Source organism: Cercospora beticola, chromosome 2 (assembly GCF_033473495.1).
Source record: "Cercospora beticola chromosome 2, complete sequence".
In the NCBI taxonomy this organism is placed as follows: Eukaryota; Fungi; Ascomycota; class Dothideomycetes; order Mycosphaerellales; family Mycosphaerellaceae; genus Cercospora; species Cercospora beticola.
In genome coordinates, this window is record NC_088936.1 from 3095527 (window position 1) to 3114183 (window position 18657).

Genomic DNA, 18657 nt, shown 5'->3' on the forward strand with positions numbered 1-18657 from the left:
ACCTGTGGATTTGCACATTTGTGACCTGCTTCACCAAACCCATTCAACAAAAAGGAATCTCATTCGTAAGTGGTAGGGCTACTGGCCAGCCGATGGTTTTCCTTCAATCTACGTCAGGACTGACAAGCTCGCACCCATCGACCATGCCGCGGACGCCGGCGAATCGACACATCTTCCAATGACCATCGTCATATCTTTGAAAATCGACTGTGCAAGTGCTGGGCATAGCAAGGTCGCCTATGCCGGTCGACTCCCCGTTGAAGAACATCACAGCTTTGCCCTTCCTTTCATCAACGCAGGTACTAAGGTCGAAGATGCGGATCTTGTAGTTCGGAGACCACGCGAGAATCATAGGGAAGAATTTCGCATGTTCTTCGCGACCGACAAAGCCGGTCTGCGAGCTCCCTGGAATACGTTCTTGTTCGCCGACAAAGTCCTGTGAGATGTATGGTGACATTGGCCCATTGTCTCCGAGCCATGTGAGGTCACGATCGTTGATAGCGTCGACGAAAGAGTAGGCGATCCATTCCAGATGCTTGACCAGGTCGCTGCCAGTCAAGGATGCTGGACTATTTATACTGGCTTGTGAAGGGTCGACGCCACCATTGAGGCTTGTTGGTGCCGATGCGTGTTGCTGGATCGTTGGCTCGGTCATCTTGGAAAAGGCGTCTCGGATCGAAGCGGCCGCTGTTGTGATGAGAAAAGGCGTTCTGGAATGTTCGTTTTTTGAAGCAAAGATCAAGCAAAATTTGAAGCATGGAAGGACCTGGGATTGTTAGCCAATGGGTTCCTGGTCGATTTGAGCTACCCATGGCAGGAAACAAGTCAATCGTACACGTGAGCGTGGATACTATACTTTGGGAGCTAGAGTTCCGCGCCACAAAGCCTTGGCGTCCGCCATTGATGATTGCCGGATCGGAAGCTTGACCTGTTGCTAGCGCCTCGTCGAGAACTTGCAGATATATCTTTTGCCCTGCGAGCTGGTGCAAAGCACGCGAATGAGGAGCCGGGAAGAGATCGGGCGAGCATTAGCCAGGTTGCTGGTTCTCGCACATCACTCTTTCCCCGCTGTGATCTGAGACATGATAAGCGTAGCGCCTGCATCAATTGCGAATGAGTCGGTGCGAGCTGAAAGACTTCCCACGGGCTCAGTGGAAGCTTAGTGGCCCAAAATGCCTTGCTTGCATATCAATGCTTTCCCAAGGAGCTCGCCGTAATCACGAAGGAGACATGCAACTCTCGGCAAGCCTAAGGACATACAAGACAAGCGCAAAGTTGAGAAGACGCGCGAAACCCGATGAGTGCAGGTATTTTCGCCATGGCGTGACAGCTGCTGTTAGAAGCTGGACAGGCGATTGACGGACTTTTCTGCATTGCACAATCCCCAGCCAGCGTGCATGGGTCATTCCGGTGAATATTCCATTCGAGGAGTTTCAACGAGTAGTCGGGCGTCGATGTGACTTATTCAGCTGTATGCGAATTGTTCAGCGCGTCCCGAGTTGTGCAACAGACAGGATACCCAGGATTCTTCTGGCTCGGTGCATGTATCGTTGACGAAGTGTGCCAGATTCCATTCGAAAGTATCACCGTTCAGGTTGACCAGAGTGTCGAGTGGTGCGGATGAGCTCGAGCCAAGACGATATGGCAAGTCGAGACTGAGCTCTGTGAGAGCTTCTTCGAGTAGAGTACGTATGATACCAGCTGGTTTGTACGTGGTCGCGGCAGCAGTGATGACTGTGGAGAGAATGCGGAGCTGCTGGATGCAGGTGTCTGATGAGACGCCGCCTATCTGACAGGATGCGATCAGTGCGGATGCAGCAGTTACCTATGAGGAGATGCATGGTCAGAGTGCGTCATTTCCCAAATTGGACGGATGACCAACTTACAATATGCTGTACGCAAGTAATGAAAAGCTTTGTAGGATCGAACCTTTTCATATATTCCTGGTAGATGCGCGTGACTGCCACAGCGGACTTGCGGCAGATGTGCAGCGCATTCATGACTTCGCGTTGCCGCTGCTGTGTCATGTCGAAGTAGTTCGTTATTCCACCGACTCCAGGGCTTTCCACCAACGGCCAATGCAAGAGGATCAACATAGAGTGATATTGTTGGTGTAGAAGAAACATGTCCGGGGATGCTTCTCTGATGTTCTCTGGTGTCAAGGTGAGGCTACCATCCAGCTGAGCATACCAGCACTGGAGTTCCCTCTTCAAAGAGGTCTTGTGTAGCTCGCTGATGCGAGGCGTTCTCAGTGTTTCAGGATCGCTGTAGATTCGCCCGGCAATAGACATTAGTTCTAGCAAAGCTCCATAAACTCTACCCGCTGAAAATGCTTCACCCTTGCTGGGGTCAAAAGCGTCGGCGCCGTCTTGGTTCGGTGTGCAAAGATCAACTTCAATTTCCTCCACTTTGATTGTCGTTGGACGTTGGCCAAAAAGTGCCCAGTAGCAATCGTAAACAGTGCAGGCCCACAACGTCTGTCTTCCCAGCCAAGCCTCCTGATTCAACTGGGTCTCGCAATGGGATGGCGCGAGGTTCAGGCGCAAGTCCAAGGCAATTCGTATTGCCATTGCATGCATCATCCAGCCAACATTGTCTCGGCCCACTCCACACTCTAGGTCTCCCATGAGCAAGAGTGCGGAGATGGTGGGCAACCCTCTAGGTTGCTCGATCTCCGTATCGATCATATATTTTGCCTCTTGGTGGAATATGCTCTCAAACGAACCGCGTGCTAACGCCTTCATGTCCTGTCGAGTCTTGTCTGAGAATCGAAAGCCCATGGCAAGTTGGCACAAATGCAGCAGGTTGGAATAGTATCCCACGCTTCTCGAAGTGAAGTCATCCTCGTAAGCTTTGCGGTTTATCACGGGAAGGACTTGATTGAAGCTGCTCCAGTAAAGTGTCATAAGATAATCGTGGGTTTCATGTGAGACAGAACGAATGAGAGCCCGTGCCCTGCGGCCATCTGGCCCCTGCAATGCACCGTTGAGTCAACTATTGGCAGATACCCGCATTATGTCTAGCTAACTCACATCTGTACTTGGGCACTCAATGTCAAGCTCGTCTTGCGACAGGAGAACAGCCGAATTCGTGACCGGACCAAAATAAAAATAACGTAGCCGTCGGTCCATGGCATTGACGCTCTTGCGGGCACGAATGCTAGCGATGTGGCTGACCACGGACCCTGGAACTGTGATGGGTATGTGCTCCTGACGAGACGGCAAATGTGCATCATCGACGATGCAATCAGTAATGCTTCCCGTATTGAGTGGATCGAGAGTTTCAGGCACAACGCCTGACTGACCGCGCTCATCAGCTTCGCGTGGCGGCGTGGGCTGGGAATCTTGGCTTTCATTAGTAGTCACTGTCGTAAGGGTACAGGCTGCCGTCGAGTCTTGCTGCATGGACATCAATCGCTGCCGCAGTGCTTGCACCTCGTCTGCGAGATGGTTGACATATTGTCGTGATCGAGGCCTGCGTAGCAACTGGTCAGTACCAATAAGTGGAAAAACCAGTACATTAGCTAAAAGTCGTGAACCAACTTCTTTCTTTCGTCTGAGCCAGTGAATATACAGGGGCGACTGCGTTGAGAACAGCTTTTACAGCTTGTTTGACCCGGGACCCGGATGCACTTGTACTAAATGAGCTCTATGACAGTTCGCCTTGGACGGACTACTCACTCTCATGCGGCCTGCGCGACACGAAACGCATGCCGCAGATGCTCGTTTGAGAGGCAGACGGTGCGCTTCGTGTGGTCGATGTTGAGACTTCACATTCGAGCTCTGCGCCGGAGACGCTGCGGACATCGTGTCATACGTAGTGCAAGGTGATGAAATCTAGCCAGAGGAAGGCATATGGCGATACCATAATGCGTTACCATCTATGAAGACATGGATAGCGAACTATGGAGACAGGGGACTCACTTGCGTGGGGAAATGCGGGGAAGCAGGCGCTAGGGTGCAGCAGTGGGTAGCGCCAGCCATACGACTTGCCACTTCTTTGTACGTACATTCCTTCCACGAGTATGTAACTTCAACACAGCCGAAGGTGCATGGCCCACTTCCCTTCCAGAGCACTCCTGCCGGCATATGCAACTGTTGCTGCATTCTTGACTCGATGCTGATTGAAGCAAATTCCGAGTACCTGATTGGCGGAAACATGAGCTCCAAGAAAGCCCCTTATTGCCGCGTTTATACGATGCTATATTATTCCCGCAGAATAGGTGCCTACCACACTACGAGCTTTCGAGTAACACTGATGCCAGACAAATTTGTGTAGTACCATGTAGTTCATCTGCCTCCCTGGCTGTTGCCCTCCAACCAGTGCACTGCTTGCACCAGTCGAAAGGCATCGAACTAGGTGTGCTCGTCCATGGCATTGGCTGCCAAAAATGTCATGTTGATAGGAAATGTGTGGTTCTGATTGCAGGAGCATGTGTCAGATCAATGATATTCCAACTCACACAACCAAAAGTACTGACCAAAAAGCGCGAGTGTTCATCGCTATAATCCGGCGCATCGACGCGGTTTATGTTCGGTCCACTGCACTCCATAACTCTGCCATTCAGGTCTTCTTCGATGAATTGATTCATGCAATGGAGTATAGTGTCCATTGGAGTTACATGCTCCGCAGGAAATATGTCGAACATCTCTTTCGCTGGAATGCCCGTCTTTACAAGCCCAGGACAGATGCAGTTGATCTCTATGGGCTCCTTTCTGGCTTCAAGGATGAGCGCCATGTTGCGTGCTAGGCCTACGACCTAATCCAAGCGAAGGAGTCAGCATCTTTCAACCAACCTCAGTTTGTGAAAGCACGCTGAAAAGACCTACGCCGTGTTTTGCCGCCCCATACAGTGGAAGAGCAATATTTGGGTAGAGACCCGCAGTACTGCTAGTCATGACCAGCTTGCCTGCTCCAGTCTTGTTTTTCCTGAAGTAGAAGAGCGCAAGGTATGATGAATATACCGCGCCGTATAGATCTACATCAATAACGAGGACATCTGGCTTCGGCGGGGAGTTACCATCGAGCTTCGCTGGTGGGTCCAGGTAGGGAATTCTGTCGCCGATTCCCGCGTTGGCCCAGACAAAATCAAGTCTTCCCCATGAGTTCCATACCGATTCGAATGCAGCAGCTTGAGCTTCATAGTCCACAACATTGGCCCGAAAGTAGGAGACCTTGCCAGTGAATTTTCCCTCTAAGGCCTTGCCTCCCTTGTCATTGATATCCAGAACCGCTACATTCCAATTCTTTTGAGCGAGGTCTTCGGCCAGCGCGAGTCCCATGCCACTAGCACCACCGGTGATGACCGCGACAGGCGAATCTGAGGCCATGTTTGTTTTTCGTTGTTATATGACAGGGAAGCCTAATGCCAAGCAACGCTCCAGCACCATTGACAACATTCGTTGAACGTAACCGAATTAGAAAATATAGACAGATCCCGGAGTTCGAGGCCCGGTCAATTTCCGGGCTGCTAGATTACACTCTGGACTGATTCTGGTAATAGTCAGGCTAATGATATCCGTGGCACGTGACTACTCGAGTTCAAGGCCTTGGTAGAGCTTCCACGGCGACACAGAAGGTGGGTCACGCTTAGCAATGCAGGAAGGCGGCATGATCGTGTTGTGTTATGACGGTGTTCCGGGCACAGCTGGGTTCTCGGTATCTCTGACATCTCATGTGCGTCCTTGGCAACTTGAAGACACGTTCTTTTGGTGAAAACAAGTGTCAAAGCAGAGATGATCGAAAGGCCGTTAAGGATGATCCGCTTCTAGCGTCACCCAAAAAGACATGTTACGCAGCCGCTTCCACTACTAAGACACGCTGAAACCTTTCCACCGAGGCTCACTCGATCTGCAATCATCTAAGATGCTGCGATAAGCCCCAATACCACCAACGAAGAATTGCAGCTCTTGTTTCTTCCCAGCTATGTTGCTGCCGTTGACCCAAGTCGGAGCATCCAGTTTGGTGAACAAAGTAGCGTCAGCGATGGAATGACACATCGCCATCCACTGGTCCTCCGCTTCTTTGGCGGCCTCAATCGTTTTGCCAGGACCGCCAGGCTGTGGCATCGCGTCGCGTACCATGGCTGTGACGAAGTCGACTACTGTCTCTGCGATCGGAATATTGTTTCCAAATGCGCCGTACGGTCCCAAGATCATGAAGAAGTTGGGGAATCCCGCGACCGAGCAGCCCAAGTAACTCCTTGTGCCATCGCTCCAACTTTCGTTAAGCGTCTCGCCACCACGGCCTTCGATTGACACGCGGCGGTAGCTCCCGTCCATAGCATCAAACCCGGTGGCCAGGATCAACACGTCGAGCTGATGTAGCTTGCCATCGGACGTAAGTACTCCCTCAGCGGTCATCTGATCGATCGGGGACTTGCGCAGATCAACGATGTCAACCCATGGGTTGTTAAAAGTCTCGTAGTATCCCGCGTCAGAGAGCGGGCGTCTTGCAAAGAGGTCATGTGGTGTAAGAGCTTCTGCTTTGGCTGGGTCCTTCACAATCTCTTTGATCTTGCCGCGAATGAAATCGGCAGCTGCCTCATTAGCGGCAGGGTCCGCCACAATGTCGGCGAAGGTGCCAAACATGAAGCGAAGACCACCGCCCTTGTCCCAGGCGTCCTGGAATACCTTCTGGCGAGTCGCTTCGTCCACGCTTCCGGTCAACGTCGTGGCCTCTTCAAAACCAAAGCCCATTCGACTGCCAAATATGCGTTTCCAAGTGCCAGGCCAATCCTGCACAAGCTCCCGGAGATCTTCTGGTGGGATGGGTCCGTCACCATTCGGGACAGTATATTGCGGATGGCGCTGAAACGAAGTGAGACTATTACAGGCACCTGCCTTACCAAGTTCTGTAATGATTTGGACCCCGGTCGACCCGTTCCCGATGATACCAACCTTCTTGTCGCTAAATTCGAAATCCGTCGGGAATCTGGCAGAGTGAAATAGTTCGCCTCCAAAATCATCAAGTCCCTTAATGTCGGGATAATTTGTCTTGTTCAATAGTCCCATGGCTGATACCAAGTACCGTGCCTCAATATGTCCTTGAGATGTTTCTACTCGCCAGGTGGCCGAGTCTTCATCGAAGACAGCACGTCGTAGCTCGGTGTTCAGGTTGATACGATCTTGCACCTTGTGCTTGTCGACGACATACCGCAGATACGACATAATGTCATCTCGGTTAACAAAGCGATTCTTTGCAGGGAATTCCTGCAAGTCATCCTGAGAGAATCGATAGAACGGCGCTCCTGAGTCAGACATTGCCCCGGGATACCGGTTCCAGTACCAGGTCCCGCCGATATCAGTACCCATTTCGATCAGTATAGCATTGTATCCTTGACCAACAAGGGAACACAACTGATAGATACCAGAGAGTCCAGCACCGACGATGAGGACCTCGGCATTTCTGGTTTCGGCGTGCATGTTTGTGTAAGTTCCGTGATCAAGAGGGCAGCGAGGGACGATCAGAAACAGTTTTCGCAGAATTGAGAGTGAAGATCCAGCGAGATATGGCGATGTCGAGTGAATGGCTCTGCATGAGGTTATGCTTCAGTGCGGGGAATTCATTCTCCGTATACCACGACGCTGTGCTTTGAAGCTGGGAAAATGAAATCCGATGTGCCGTATTTGATCAGCCAGCGTGCGGGGCATATCAGCGAGGAAACAAAGACTTATCTGCTTGCACTCAGAATCACAATCTCACAAGCATGCCGTCGAGCTTCCAAGACCTCGCTGATTCTATCGATCAGGCTACTAGAGATGGCCAGTTGCCCGGAGTCGTCCTTGCAGCGCTCGACAAGTCTGGTACCGATGTATTCTCGCACGCATCTGGGCCTCTGTCGGTGACAGATCCCGGCCAGGCCTCCATCAGCCTGGACTCGGTTTTCGCGCTGGCATCTTGCACCAAGCTCGTGACAACAGTTGCCGCGCTTCAATGCGTGGACCAAGGTCTGGTGGAACTTGACCTGCCTCTGGATAAACACTTGCCGGAGCTCGCGGCACTTCAACTAATCGCTCCGGACGAGACGGCCAAGAATGGCTACGTGCTGCATGAAGCCAAGAAGGGCATCACTCTGCGCGAGCTCCTGACACACACTTCTGGTGTTGCTTATGACATGCTCAGTCCACAACTACAAGCGTGGCAGACCGAGCACCGAGGGCAACCTTCGCTGGCATTTGTCGGCAAGTTCTTTGGTGCTATGGACGTTCCCCTGATCTTTGAAAGAGGTCAGTCTTGGATGTACGGGGCATCACTTGACTGGGTCGGCATTCTCATCGGGCGACTCTCCGGCATGTCACTCTCGGCTTTCTGCGCAAAGAATATATTTGACCCTCTGGGCATGACTGCAACCATCTTTCACCTGGAGTCCAGTGATAGCATTCGCAGCCGACTGGTGCCCATGTGCACTCGCACTCCCGAAGGCAACCTCATCGCTGGAGGATTCCAGTTGGCCGATCCCGCTGTGGACGACTTGGGCGGTCTGGGGTTGTATTCGTCGGCCCGCGACTATCTCCGTCTGTTGCAGGATCTGGTTCAAGAGAAGCCATTGCTGCTGAGCTCTTCAATGGTGGAAGAGATGTTCACGCCCCAGCTGCCAGATGGAAGCTCATCGCTGGCCGATATGAAGCGATTCGGCCCACTCCTATGGGGCTTCTATATGTCCGACTCTGAGCCACTTGTGAACCACGGCCTCGGTGCGATCATCACCACAGGCAACAATGCCACGTCCGGGACACCGGCGGGCGTTTTGCGATGGTCTGGCTATACAGGACCTTTGTGGGCTGCGAGCAGGGAGTTGGGTATCGCATGGCTTCTGGCTACCCAAATAACACCGTTCGGAGACAGTAAGGTTGGAGCTGTTGCCGAGACATTTTCGCGTGCGGTGTTCAACCACGCTGGAGGAGGAAGTTCCCAACCATAGCCAATCTTGTACGTGTCCTCGGAGAGGGCGGCCTGAGACATCGTATTAGTGTCAGATGTGTGTAGTGATTGCCTCCATCTTCGAAAAGACGCGCTCCTGCTTCAATCCCCTCAGCCCCGGCCCGAAAGTTGGCGCGATCTGGGATCGTCGCAAGTGGCTGCACTGCACCTCTCGTTCTGTGAGCACAGCCTACCTTTCTTCCACTCGTCCACAACGTGTATCCTGCAATATGAGCGCGAGCAAGCCTACCGCAGCGTTTAGCGTCGTCAAAGGATCGTGATGCTGCGCCGCAATCATGCCTCAAAAACTGCCTTCGAAAAAGGACGCCGCCAGTTGACGTTCAGGCGCCGTGTTCAGGAAGACATATAAGCCAACGGCCGCACGCTGGCGTTCAGTTTTCGGTATCATGTTTGACATGGACTTACCGGGTAGCGCAAGATCGCATAGAGTTGCTTTCATTTCTGGCCACATTGACCTGCCTGAAGGACAATTTCTAGAGCACTACCAGACAGCACTAGACACTGCCATCGCCGCACACGATGAGTTCATCCTTTCCAATGCCGGAGGCGCAGACAGCCTGGCATTACAGTACCTTCTTCAGCACGCCGTAGAGCCTTCCCGGATCACAATCTACATCCATACCCCGCCCGAGCACCGCCAGAAGAACTCGAACGCGACGATGCGGGAAGTCAATGAGCTGCGTACCGGAGACGCTACACTCGAAAATTATCGACAGCAAGGTTTGAATGTGCAGGTAATCAATGGAAGGCACACGCAACGAGACGCTGCAATGACCGCGGCGAGCGACTATGATATCCTCTGGGTTCGCTCGGATGAAGAGACGAAGCTGTTGTATGGGCAAAAGTATCGGCCTGATCGGATAAGTGGGACACAAAAGAACAAGAACAGAAGAGATGAAGTCGCACAGGAACGACAATGAGTCGCAAGCTGATGCAAAATTGACAAACACTTGCAAAAGAAAAAGATCGTGTTCCGGGTTTCGAACCCACGACCACCAGACAAAGGGAAGGGTCTGCTGAACAGACAGACTCGACGAGTCCACTACGGGCATTTTGTCTTATGCTAAATGAGCTACTTCCCTGACTAAGCCGGCTTTCGTTCGCATTATAAATGCTACAAACACATTCTGCCACTTCTACTCGGCATTTGTCAGTCGCACGATCGACCACGAAAGCTGCAGGTCATGCTGCAGTTCCAGGTGCATCATCAACCTCTCACGCAGCGTATATTACACGTATTTTTGCATCAGCGATCGAACAAGTTGCACGCCACATGTCGCTGCAGATCGCAGATAGGTCTTCACGAAGTCGGGATGGCACCCAACTCGATGCGCACCAAGGAAGCTTTCGGCCCTCACAATACTGCATGCAAATATCTCGTATGGTGAAAGTGGCTGCACGCAGTAGGTAGATTGACCTTTGTAGAGCGAAAGAGCGCCTGGTTTCTGTACAACATGTTTCTCCAGAAGCGAAACATGATTTAAGTGAAGTAGGTAGTGGAGATAAATATAGCAATATCACATTCGCGATGTAGCAAACACCATGTCGGCAGTGTTGAGAACCACATGCAGTACAGCTCCAACCTTGCACAACGTATATCGTCGTCATTCACTTCACACTAGCTCATGCTTCAGCCAAGCCTTCCAGCCATCCTGCCACACCACGTCTCGCCTCCGCATCCACAATCTTCCTCACTGCGACAACACAGCATCCACACACCATGCCGGAATCACGCTCGAAGGAGCACCTGGTGTGGATCGACTGTGAGATGACAGGCCTGAACAAAGACAAAGACACCATCATGTCGCTCGCGTGCTACATCACCGACTACGAGCTCAACCTCCTCGACGACACCGGCTACGAAGCTGTGATCCACCACACGAAAGAGCAATTGGACCAAATGGGAGAGTGGTGTACAGATCATCACGGCTCCTCAGGACTCACACAACAGTGCCTCGACAGCACCACCACGGCCGAACAAGCCTCGGAAGAGCTGCTAGCATACATCAAAAAGTATTGCCCAGAACGCAAGAAAGCTCTACTGGCAGGGAACACTGTACATGCGGATAAGGTCTTCCTCAGTCAAGAACCGTGGAACCCGGTTGTGAGACACCTACATCACAGGATATTCGATGTCAGCGCGATCAAAGAGGCGGCGAGGAGGTTTGCGCCGGAAGAGGTGCTGAAGAAGAGTCCGTGGAAAGCGGGAAAGCATATGGCAAAGGAGGACATACTGGAGAGTATCGAGGAGGCCAGATGGCAGAGGGATACGTTCTTCGCGCCGAAGACGAGCGTCGCCGCGGGTGCTGGGTGACTGGCATCGGCGCGTCACCCCAAGGGAAACAAGATATTGAAGAGCGTCAAAGCCATCACGGGTAAGAGGAGTTTCTGGACACATGCGAGCAGACACAGGCAAACACCGCTGTGGGCTCTGGAGGGACATGCTCGCGCTTTCGGCTGGCTGCCGCTCGCAGCGCGAGTACTGGCATACAAGCGATTCCCCTGGTAGTGACGGGCCTCTGAAGCTACGGTCCCACTATGAACGATGCGCTATCACTCGGGTGATTGGGCAAGAGCAAGCGTACCGACCATTGGCAATGGCTGTGGCCGAAGCGATTGCTGTCACCTTCGACCGTGTTCGTAAATAATGCCCTGGTGAGCGACGCCTCGTTTGCTATTCGGCACCACGACTGCTATTATCTCGACGGCGAAGTTCAGGTCGCTGCTCCACTTCCTCTGCGCGCTCGGAAGCTCACCGCTACTGGCCATCGGCTCCTGCAACAACTTTGGACCTATAGTGCTTGCCTTCTTGGTGGCGATCCAAAGCTCGGCTGGAAATTAATCTCGCAGCGAGCAATCACTTTCGCAGACACAGCAGCTCGGCAGCTCGGCAGCAGATCAAATAGCTGATCGCTGTTCCATTGCAGAATTCATTTGGTTTGAGCTTTCTAGTAGACAGTGGGACGGACATGGGCACGTGTTCGCGCGTTCCTAGCGTTCATGGACCCTCGAAACAACGCGTCCTGGCGCCTACACGTCATATCGGCACCCTTGTGCCCACGAACCTACATGCAACAGACTCGCCCCTGGGCTGTCTCTTCATTTCAATACCATCCATAATTCGTACACCACAAATCATCGCTAGACGATCACAGCCATGCCCTCCGACTTCATCTCCAAGTTCAACGCGCAGGCGTTCACAGGTCCATACGAATACCTGTGCGTAGACCCGCCTGAGTGGGCCGATGAAGACGATGAGGACAACGAAGATGAAGACAGCGGAATCGAATCAGACGGCTCCGATTCCGAAGAAGACTTCTTCAAAGAACCAGCTGCAGATCACCCGACTCACAAGTGGATTCTCATGCGTGAAGGCCTCGATTTACTGGTCCAAAACTGCCACGAGGCGATGCAACGCAATCCCGATAATTACGGAATGCACGTCTTTTCAGACTACTGGGCATATGCCATAATTGACCTCATCGAAACACTTGTACTGTCAGCACTGTTCACTTTCAGGCGATCCGACTGACTTTTTTGGTTTCAGTGCAAATCCGCCGACACCGCGTTGAAAGCCAGACCTGCACCAGGCTTGGGCTGTTGTTGCTGCACTTGGGCATTTTCTCAACCACAGAAGCCAACAGCACATGTGGCTCTGCGCCGATGATGGCGACCGAGTGCAACTTCTGTCTGACTTGGTCGGTCGCACGATCCTTACCGCGCTCGATGCCGTGCAGCAGGTCGGTCAATTGAAGAAAGACTCGGTGTTTAAAGACCTTGGTGTGGTGATGGCATCATTCTTCAGTGCACCTTCAGCAGAGTGGGCCGACATCGAACTCGTCCTTGACGATGTATCTGAGACGAACTGGCGAGAAGCCATTGTGGCGTACGCACTGAAAGCCGACATTGACTTACATCATGTCGGAGTCGCGGATGTCGAAGGGACATTGGGTAAGGAACTTCCGAGACCAATTGAAGACAACAACAAAGATTGGAAACTCTCATCCTCGGTAAGTTCACTAGAGGATCGCAGCGTGAAAGATGAGCTAACAGTTTCATTGCAGTTGGACTCATACTGGGGCTACCACATGAGCAGGCCGATCCGGGGTGGCAAGAGCTTCAACATTTGTCAGTGGACACGACAAGAGAGAGCAAAGTGGCACTTTGACCACGAAGACCCTCTGAAGGATTTCCCGGAAGATGTGATCAAGTCGGGCGAGCTTGTACCCGCATGATCGTGCCTTGCACGGATCGGAACTGTATGATATCTCCTAGATGTACGATATGTAATATCACGGCCTGCTCTTCTTAAAGATGCCATCGCCAGGCAGCTAGGTAGTAGAACTGCTTTTGTTCACTTCACACTCGGCTCAATCATCCTTCGGAGGCGAATAGTCTCCAGGCAACACAATCAGCTCCTCATGATCGTCCAGATAATACCAGCGATTGAAGCGTTCAGGCTTCTGCGCAGCTTGACCATACGTCGACCATCTGGGGATTTCCAACTCGTCCCATGCGCTCCCTGGCTCAACGTAGCTGCTGTTGTATTCTGCTGAGCTAGTCTGGTTGTAATTGATCTCATTGCTGTCGACTTCGCCAGCGACCAGTTCTTGCCACCACTCATGCGACTCGGCAATGATGGCAGATGTGAAAGTCGCATTTTGGTAGTTCTCGCCGGCGATGGTAAGTGTGCCGTCGCCACGGGGAACTTTGTACGTCTGGAAGCGTGCCGGTCAGTTGAGAGACCGCGTGAAGGCTGTGCAGAGTCACTTACTCGGAACCACTGTCTATAGCTCTCCGCAACACCAGGTCGATATTGTTCGAGATCCTGAACCTCGTTGACATAGGGTGCCAGAGGATCGTTGACATCAATGACCAGAATCTTCCAATCCGTTTCGTCGCCGTCGATAACAGCAAGCGCTCCGAGGATCTTCACCTGCTTGATCTGTCCGACATAGCCAATATCTTGCCCAATGTCAAAGGCATCAACTGGATCATTGTCGCCAGGAAAATTTGTGAAAGAGTGGTTGAAATTAGGACTTTCCCATGTCTGCGGGATCGAGCCATACAAGAATGGATAGGAGCGGTGCGGCCAGATACTCTCCACGAAACGCGGCCCTTCTTCGTTGTCGTCGTGGAAGATTGGATTCAAAGGCTCATCGCGACGAATCTCAATCTTGCCGTCTTTCCAGCGAGGTATCTCAACGACAAAGTTCACAACCGACGCGTTGCCTTGCTGAGGATACAAGGCGACATCATGCCAGAACGAGGCCGGCTTGCCATCTACCTTGAGGTGCAGGCGGTAATCTACGGTATTACGTCCGCCCGTTTCCGTGAGGCTGTACTGCTGAGCGCCGACGAGAAGCGCCGGCAATGTCGCAAATAAAGTTCGTGAAAGCATATTGGCAATTGTAAAGATTATGCCAGCAATAGGCCTGCTGTTGTATGTTCACTCCATTTTATATACAGTCGAATCGTCGCTCGAGAGTTCCAGATCTTTCGTGGTTGGCGCCATATTTGCTAAGAGGCATCAAAGATACTGTGGCCATTCATGTCGCGTGCTAGGAGGCGAAGCCTGATATCAAGACCTCAGCATCCGATCGCAGCTTTGCAGGAAGCCAAATGGCACCCGCGTGCTAGCGATAGCACGCGACATTTGCAGGTTGAAGTCCTACCAAGACTGCCGCGTGGGTCCTAAACTTGGCGTGACGGAGGCGACCTTTCGGGCCAAGCACAAGCGTCTTGTGGGTCCAACTCAACTTTGGGATCAGTGATAGGAAGAAGGTAGTATTCAGCCAGCATCAGATGCAGATTGCTGACTAGGCCGAAGTGCTGCAAGCTGACCAACAAGGGCAATCGCTCCTTCCACGTCGTCTTTGTTGTACAAGAACAGGCCTTGCAATGCAGCAGTGCTAACATTGCCGACCAAGTCCAGTTCTTTCGCTTTCTGCACGAATCGATCTCTGCCTTCGCCACTGGGATCCTTATCGGCGTAGAAGCGATCCCAAAGCTTTGCCATCTGCCATTCTGTAGCGTTTCCGAGGTACAGCGTCATGTCAACTCTGCCTGGCCGAATGAGGGCATCGTCCAGTCGGTCTATGTGATTCGTGGTCATCAAGATGATGCGCTCTTCAGCGCTAGCCACACCGTCAAGTGCATTCAGTAAGCCGGAGTATGTTACATTGGCGCCGGCATACCCGTCGCCATCTACCTGGCGGCGATTGGCAAAAGCTGCGTCTGCGTCTTCTAGTAGAACGAGGGTACGCGCAGGCAGATTCAAAAGAAGGTGGTTCAGTTTGTCGTCCGTCAGACCGCGCTGACTCAAGCTGAGCATTGCAATGTTGAAATCCAGCTCGCCAGCAAGTGCTTGCACGAAGGATGTCTTGCCTGTACCTGGTGGTCCGTAAAGCAGATATCCTCGACGATACGGGATGCCACGATCAAGGTACCAGGTTCGAGCGTTGAGAAAATCCTGTACATCATGCAGTATGCGTTCAGATAGACCTTCTTCCAGCACAACGGAATCGAATGGTCTCCGACGCTTTGGCTGTCCGGATTCTTCCCAGCCCATGTTGCGGGTGGTATAGACCACAGTCTTGCCTTCAGTCCTTTGCATGGCCATGGCTTGCGCTTCACGGAAAATGTCTTCGAAGACATGGCGGTAGGCGTAGAGAGTTGTGAGCTTGACAGTCTCGAAAGGCTGGCCAGTATTGTCGAAGCTTCTTCCAACACGCTCTCTGTTGACAGCAATGAAGGCATTCTTGTAGCGCAGAATATGACGCCCGTGGCCGGGAACTAAAGCGAAAGCTGTCTGTACCGACCCACCCGCAGTCTTGACGACTTCAGTGTTGATCTGAAGATGATGCAGACCTGGGGTGAAGCGACGGATGATGGCCTCCAGCGCACCAACTTGCTTGCGAGATCCTGGAGGAGCAAGTTGACTCTGATAATGGGTGGTCATCCAGTCCAGGACCCACGGATACGACTTGTCATGTCTGGTGATCTCCAGATCTACCAGCATTCGATGCCGCAGCAGATCGCCAGCTCTCCTCAGACCCTGTGCGCCATATCGCATTGCAGCTCCCAGCCCGGCCAGACCAAATCCTGCAGTGAAGAAGGGGTTACTCAGCAGCTGCGACCAGACAGAGCCATCGCCACTGCCGGCCTCCGCCAGCTGTTTGATGGCATCCTGTTTGGTCGTTCGCGGGTCGGGCGGCGGTGATGGCACTGATGGCGGCTGTGCGACGCTCACTGGTGCATGTTGATCCATGAAACAGCACAAGTTCGACGCGTCAAAAAGTCCAGACGGACGCTTCAGTCGCCAAGCTTTTGCGGCGTAGGGATCGCCCCTGCTAGAGCGACGCTAATGCCGCTGGCGCGATCTGGGCCTGCCTTGTCTCCCATAGAAGTACTTGCTCTGCTACACTTCTCCTGTGCGCAACACACCGACAACGACGGCTGCGTTTGGCATCCGATGGCTTCCACGGCACATGGTCAACAAGTCACTGTCGACAAGAGTTACTTTGACGCATTGCTGCGCAGGTTTGTCGATCTCCCGCTCTCGATCCGCGACTCATGAGATAGCGCTGCTATCTGTGCATGCGATTAGGCGCTGACCTGTTTGTGTGGCGCAGAGCAGATTTTGTGAGTATCTTTTCTGTCCACCCGGTGTATAGATGTTCTGTGTCCACAACACTGCAGCTGACATGTCGTTCAAGCACACTTCTCGCCAAGACCCAACCTGCGTCACTATCAAGAGGGCTGAATATGATGGCCTGGTATGTCCTCGTACTTGCGACTTGGTGGCCGCGCTAATACGATCATGGTGGGCAGCTCCGCGAGTCTCGAGAGTATCATGCCCTCAAGAGTGCCTTGTACTCGGGCGGCATCACTCCGGATACGTTGTGTCTCCTGATTGCTGGCAGCATGCCGCCTGAAGAACAAAAGACCGACACCTTCGGGCCTGAGGCGTGGGCTGACGAGTTCGACGATGGACTGCCGACGCATCTTCATCCGGAGCCACCAACTTTGGGTCGCCATGCGTCCTACAGCTCTGCGCCGTGGAAATCTGGTGCGTCAGCTCCTTTTCATTCAGATTCTGCCATTGGCGGCCTCCACAACGGAGCACGCCAGCATCTCTCAGCGTCGAAGCAGCTACCTTTCAACAACGTGTCTGCTTCTCAGCGCCATGCCAGCTATGGCGGTCCTAATTTTTCGATCGTGGATGGTACCGAAGCTGATAGCTTTATGGACGAGGGGAACGGCATCGAGGAGACGCCTGCTGGACCTGGACAACCCCTTCGAACACTTTACTTTACAGGGTTTGGCAGCCGCACGACCTATCGCGACCTGCTCTCTGTCGTCAAAGGTGGCAAGCTGCTCACTGTCACCATGCGATCCGAAAAGAGCGCAACTGTAACCTTCCTCGATGCTGCTTCGGATTATCTTGCATGGGTCAAGCGCAACGACATCTACCTACACGGCAAGCGTGTCGAGGTGAGATGGGCTGAACGTCAGTTCACCCTCAATTCGCACATCCAGAACAAGATTGACACTGGCGCCACCCGCAATATCCTCATCCGCAACGCCACAGAGAAAGGGCTCACTGAAGCACGTATTCGTGACGATTTGGAGCACATTCACAACTTGGTGGTCATTGACGTCAAGTTTCGAGATGGCAATGCGTACGTGTACACCAATGCAGTGCACAATGCTCTCTTCGCTAGGACTTGCATGATGAGTCGAACGACGTACCGCGGCTGCAAGATCTCATTCTTCCCTGATGAGTGCGACGTACCTCTGCCAACCCGTGCTATTGCGCCAAAAGTCGCGCCAAAGGGTCCCACAGTCAAGAATGTGACGCTGAACAACCGCTTCGATATGCTCGACCTCGACGACCAGAGCTCATCTGCTCGTAGCAGCAACGAAGAGAATCGTACGCCGAGGAGGTCATCGTCGTTTGACAACGACGACGATGACGATGCCATAGGACTGACCGCTCGACATGGGGTCAGTCTTCAATTTCTGGAGTCCGACAGCAACGCTTGAGCTTGCATTATCCTCATTGGAAGTTCCTTCCCAGCCGAAGCATCCTAATTAAGAAGCAACGGCTTGCCCTAGGCGACTACGCTTCCCCAGATGCCGGCGCAGCCAGGTGCAACACAGTACATGATCTCGATGGATTGGAGTACAGAATAGGCGTTTGGTTCCTGGTGAGAGTTTTACTGAAGATACCCCATTAGCACAACAGAGCTGTCCATTGCATGCCAAACGAAATCGATTCTGTGTTTTACCCAGCAAGCTCGAGACGTTTTCGTTATCGAAATTTGTATCATAGCGTTTCTATGTCGAAGGACCTGAGGCAGTGAACGAAGCGAGGGCGAGTAACCCTGTACATAACGTCAGCTTTGGGCCTCACAGAGCCAGCGCACAGTATCGACGATTGGCAATGCTCGAGCCTATGTATAATCACAGACCAGCATGCAGCACACTGAGAACGCTAGAAATTGCCATACTCGTACTTATACATAGAGGCACCCCAGATCGGTTCGGCCTAGCAGTGACTAATGATGCCCCCACAAACTCCGAAGCGAGGCGAGGTTGAACATTTAGCCTGCTTCTGCCGTACGTGGGGCCGACATGGGGCATGGTCGGCCTTTGATTGTAGCGAGATACTTAGTGTGCATGTTGAACCACAAATCTTGCAGATGATTA

General features: G+C 52.6%; 12 protein-coding genes across 12 annotated transcripts; 6 read left to right on the forward strand and 6 right to left on the reverse strand.

Moving 5' to 3' along the window:
* Window positions 1-103: 103 nt before the first annotated feature.
* Window positions 104-655, reverse strand: RHO25_003138 (uncharacterized protein; the record flags this gene model as incomplete). Its single annotated transcript, XM_023598661.2, has 1 exon — window positions 104-655. One exon carries the CDS (start codon window positions 653-655, stop codon window positions 104-106), a length of 552 nt encoding a protein of 183 aa, XP_023455054.1.
* An 810-nt stretch (window positions 656-1465) lies between these two features.
* On the reverse strand, window positions 1466-3131 carry RHO25_003139 (uncharacterized protein; the record flags this gene model as incomplete). The annotated part of the gene is made up of 3 exons (XM_023598662.2): window positions 1466-1825; window positions 1887-2972; window positions 3033-3131. 3 exons carry the CDS (start codon window positions 3129-3131, stop codon window positions 1466-1468), a joined length of 1545 nt encoding a protein of 514 aa, XP_023455842.2.
* Window positions 3132-4355: 1224 nt separating this feature from the next.
* RHO25_003140 (uncharacterized protein) lies at window positions 4356-5330 on the reverse strand (the record flags this gene model as incomplete). The annotated part of the gene is made up of 3 exons (XM_023598663.1): window positions 4356-4418; window positions 4481-4759; window positions 4830-5330. 3 exons carry the CDS (start codon window positions 5328-5330, stop codon window positions 4356-4358), a joined length of 843 nt encoding a protein of 280 aa, XP_023455843.1.
* A 480-nt stretch (window positions 5331-5810) lies between these two features.
* Window positions 5811-7424, reverse strand: RHO25_003141 (uncharacterized protein; the record flags this gene model as incomplete). The annotated part of the gene is made up of 1 exon (XM_023598664.1): window positions 5811-7424. The coding sequence occupies one exon, from the start codon at window positions 7422-7424 to the stop codon at window positions 5811-5813; it is 1614 nt and encodes a 537-aa protein (XP_023455840.1).
* Window positions 7425-7708: 284 nt separating this feature from the next.
* Window positions 7709-8923, forward strand: RHO25_003142 (uncharacterized protein; the record flags this gene model as incomplete). The annotated part of the gene is made up of 1 exon (XM_023598665.1): window positions 7709-8923. The coding sequence occupies one exon, from the start codon at window positions 7709-7711 to the stop codon at window positions 8921-8923; it is 1215 nt and encodes a 404-aa protein (XP_023455841.1).
* Window positions 8924-9329: 406 nt separating this feature from the next.
* RHO25_003143 (uncharacterized protein) lies at window positions 9330-9863 on the forward strand (the record flags this gene model as incomplete). Its single annotated transcript, XM_023598666.2, has 1 exon — window positions 9330-9863. One exon carries the CDS (start codon window positions 9330-9332, stop codon window positions 9861-9863), a length of 534 nt encoding a protein of 177 aa, XP_023455846.1.
* An 800-nt stretch (window positions 9864-10663) lies between these two features.
* Window positions 10664-11257, forward strand: RHO25_003144 (uncharacterized protein; the record flags this gene model as incomplete). Its single annotated transcript, XM_023598667.2, has 1 exon — window positions 10664-11257. One exon carries the CDS (start codon window positions 10664-10666, stop codon window positions 11255-11257), a length of 594 nt encoding a protein of 197 aa, XP_023455847.1.
* An 843-nt stretch (window positions 11258-12100) lies between these two features.
* RHO25_003145 (uncharacterized protein) lies at window positions 12101-12475 on the forward strand (the record flags this gene model as incomplete). Its single annotated transcript, XM_065602359.1, has 1 exon — window positions 12101-12475. The coding sequence occupies one exon, from the start codon at window positions 12101-12103 to the stop codon at window positions 12473-12475; it is 375 nt and encodes a 124-aa protein (XP_065458431.1).
* A 115-nt stretch (window positions 12476-12590) lies between these two features.
* RHO25_003146 (uncharacterized protein) lies at window positions 12591-13178 on the forward strand (the record flags this gene model as incomplete). The annotated part of the gene is made up of 2 exons (XM_065602360.1): window positions 12591-12953; window positions 13008-13178. 2 exons carry the CDS (start codon window positions 12591-12593, stop codon window positions 13176-13178), a joined length of 534 nt encoding a protein of 177 aa, XP_065458432.1.
* Window positions 13179-13313: 135 nt separating this feature from the next.
* RHO25_003147 (uncharacterized protein) lies at window positions 13314-14344 on the reverse strand (the record flags this gene model as incomplete). Its single annotated transcript, XM_023598669.2, has 2 exons — window positions 13314-13661; window positions 13718-14344. 2 exons carry the CDS (start codon window positions 14342-14344, stop codon window positions 13314-13316), a joined length of 975 nt encoding a protein of 324 aa, XP_023455845.1.
* A 390-nt stretch (window positions 14345-14734) lies between these two features.
* Window positions 14735-16213, reverse strand: RHO25_003148 (uncharacterized protein; the record flags this gene model as incomplete). Its single annotated transcript, XM_023598670.2, has 1 exon — window positions 14735-16213. The coding sequence occupies one exon, from the start codon at window positions 16211-16213 to the stop codon at window positions 14735-14737; it is 1479 nt and encodes a 492-aa protein (XP_023455838.1).
* A 436-nt stretch (window positions 16214-16649) lies between these two features.
* RHO25_003149 (uncharacterized protein) lies at window positions 16650-17991 on the forward strand (the record flags this gene model as incomplete). Its single annotated transcript, XM_023598671.1, has 2 exons — window positions 16650-16721; window positions 16777-17991. 2 exons carry the CDS (start codon window positions 16650-16652, stop codon window positions 17989-17991), a joined length of 1287 nt encoding a protein of 428 aa, XP_023455839.1.
* Window positions 17992-18657: the final 666 nt, after the last annotated feature.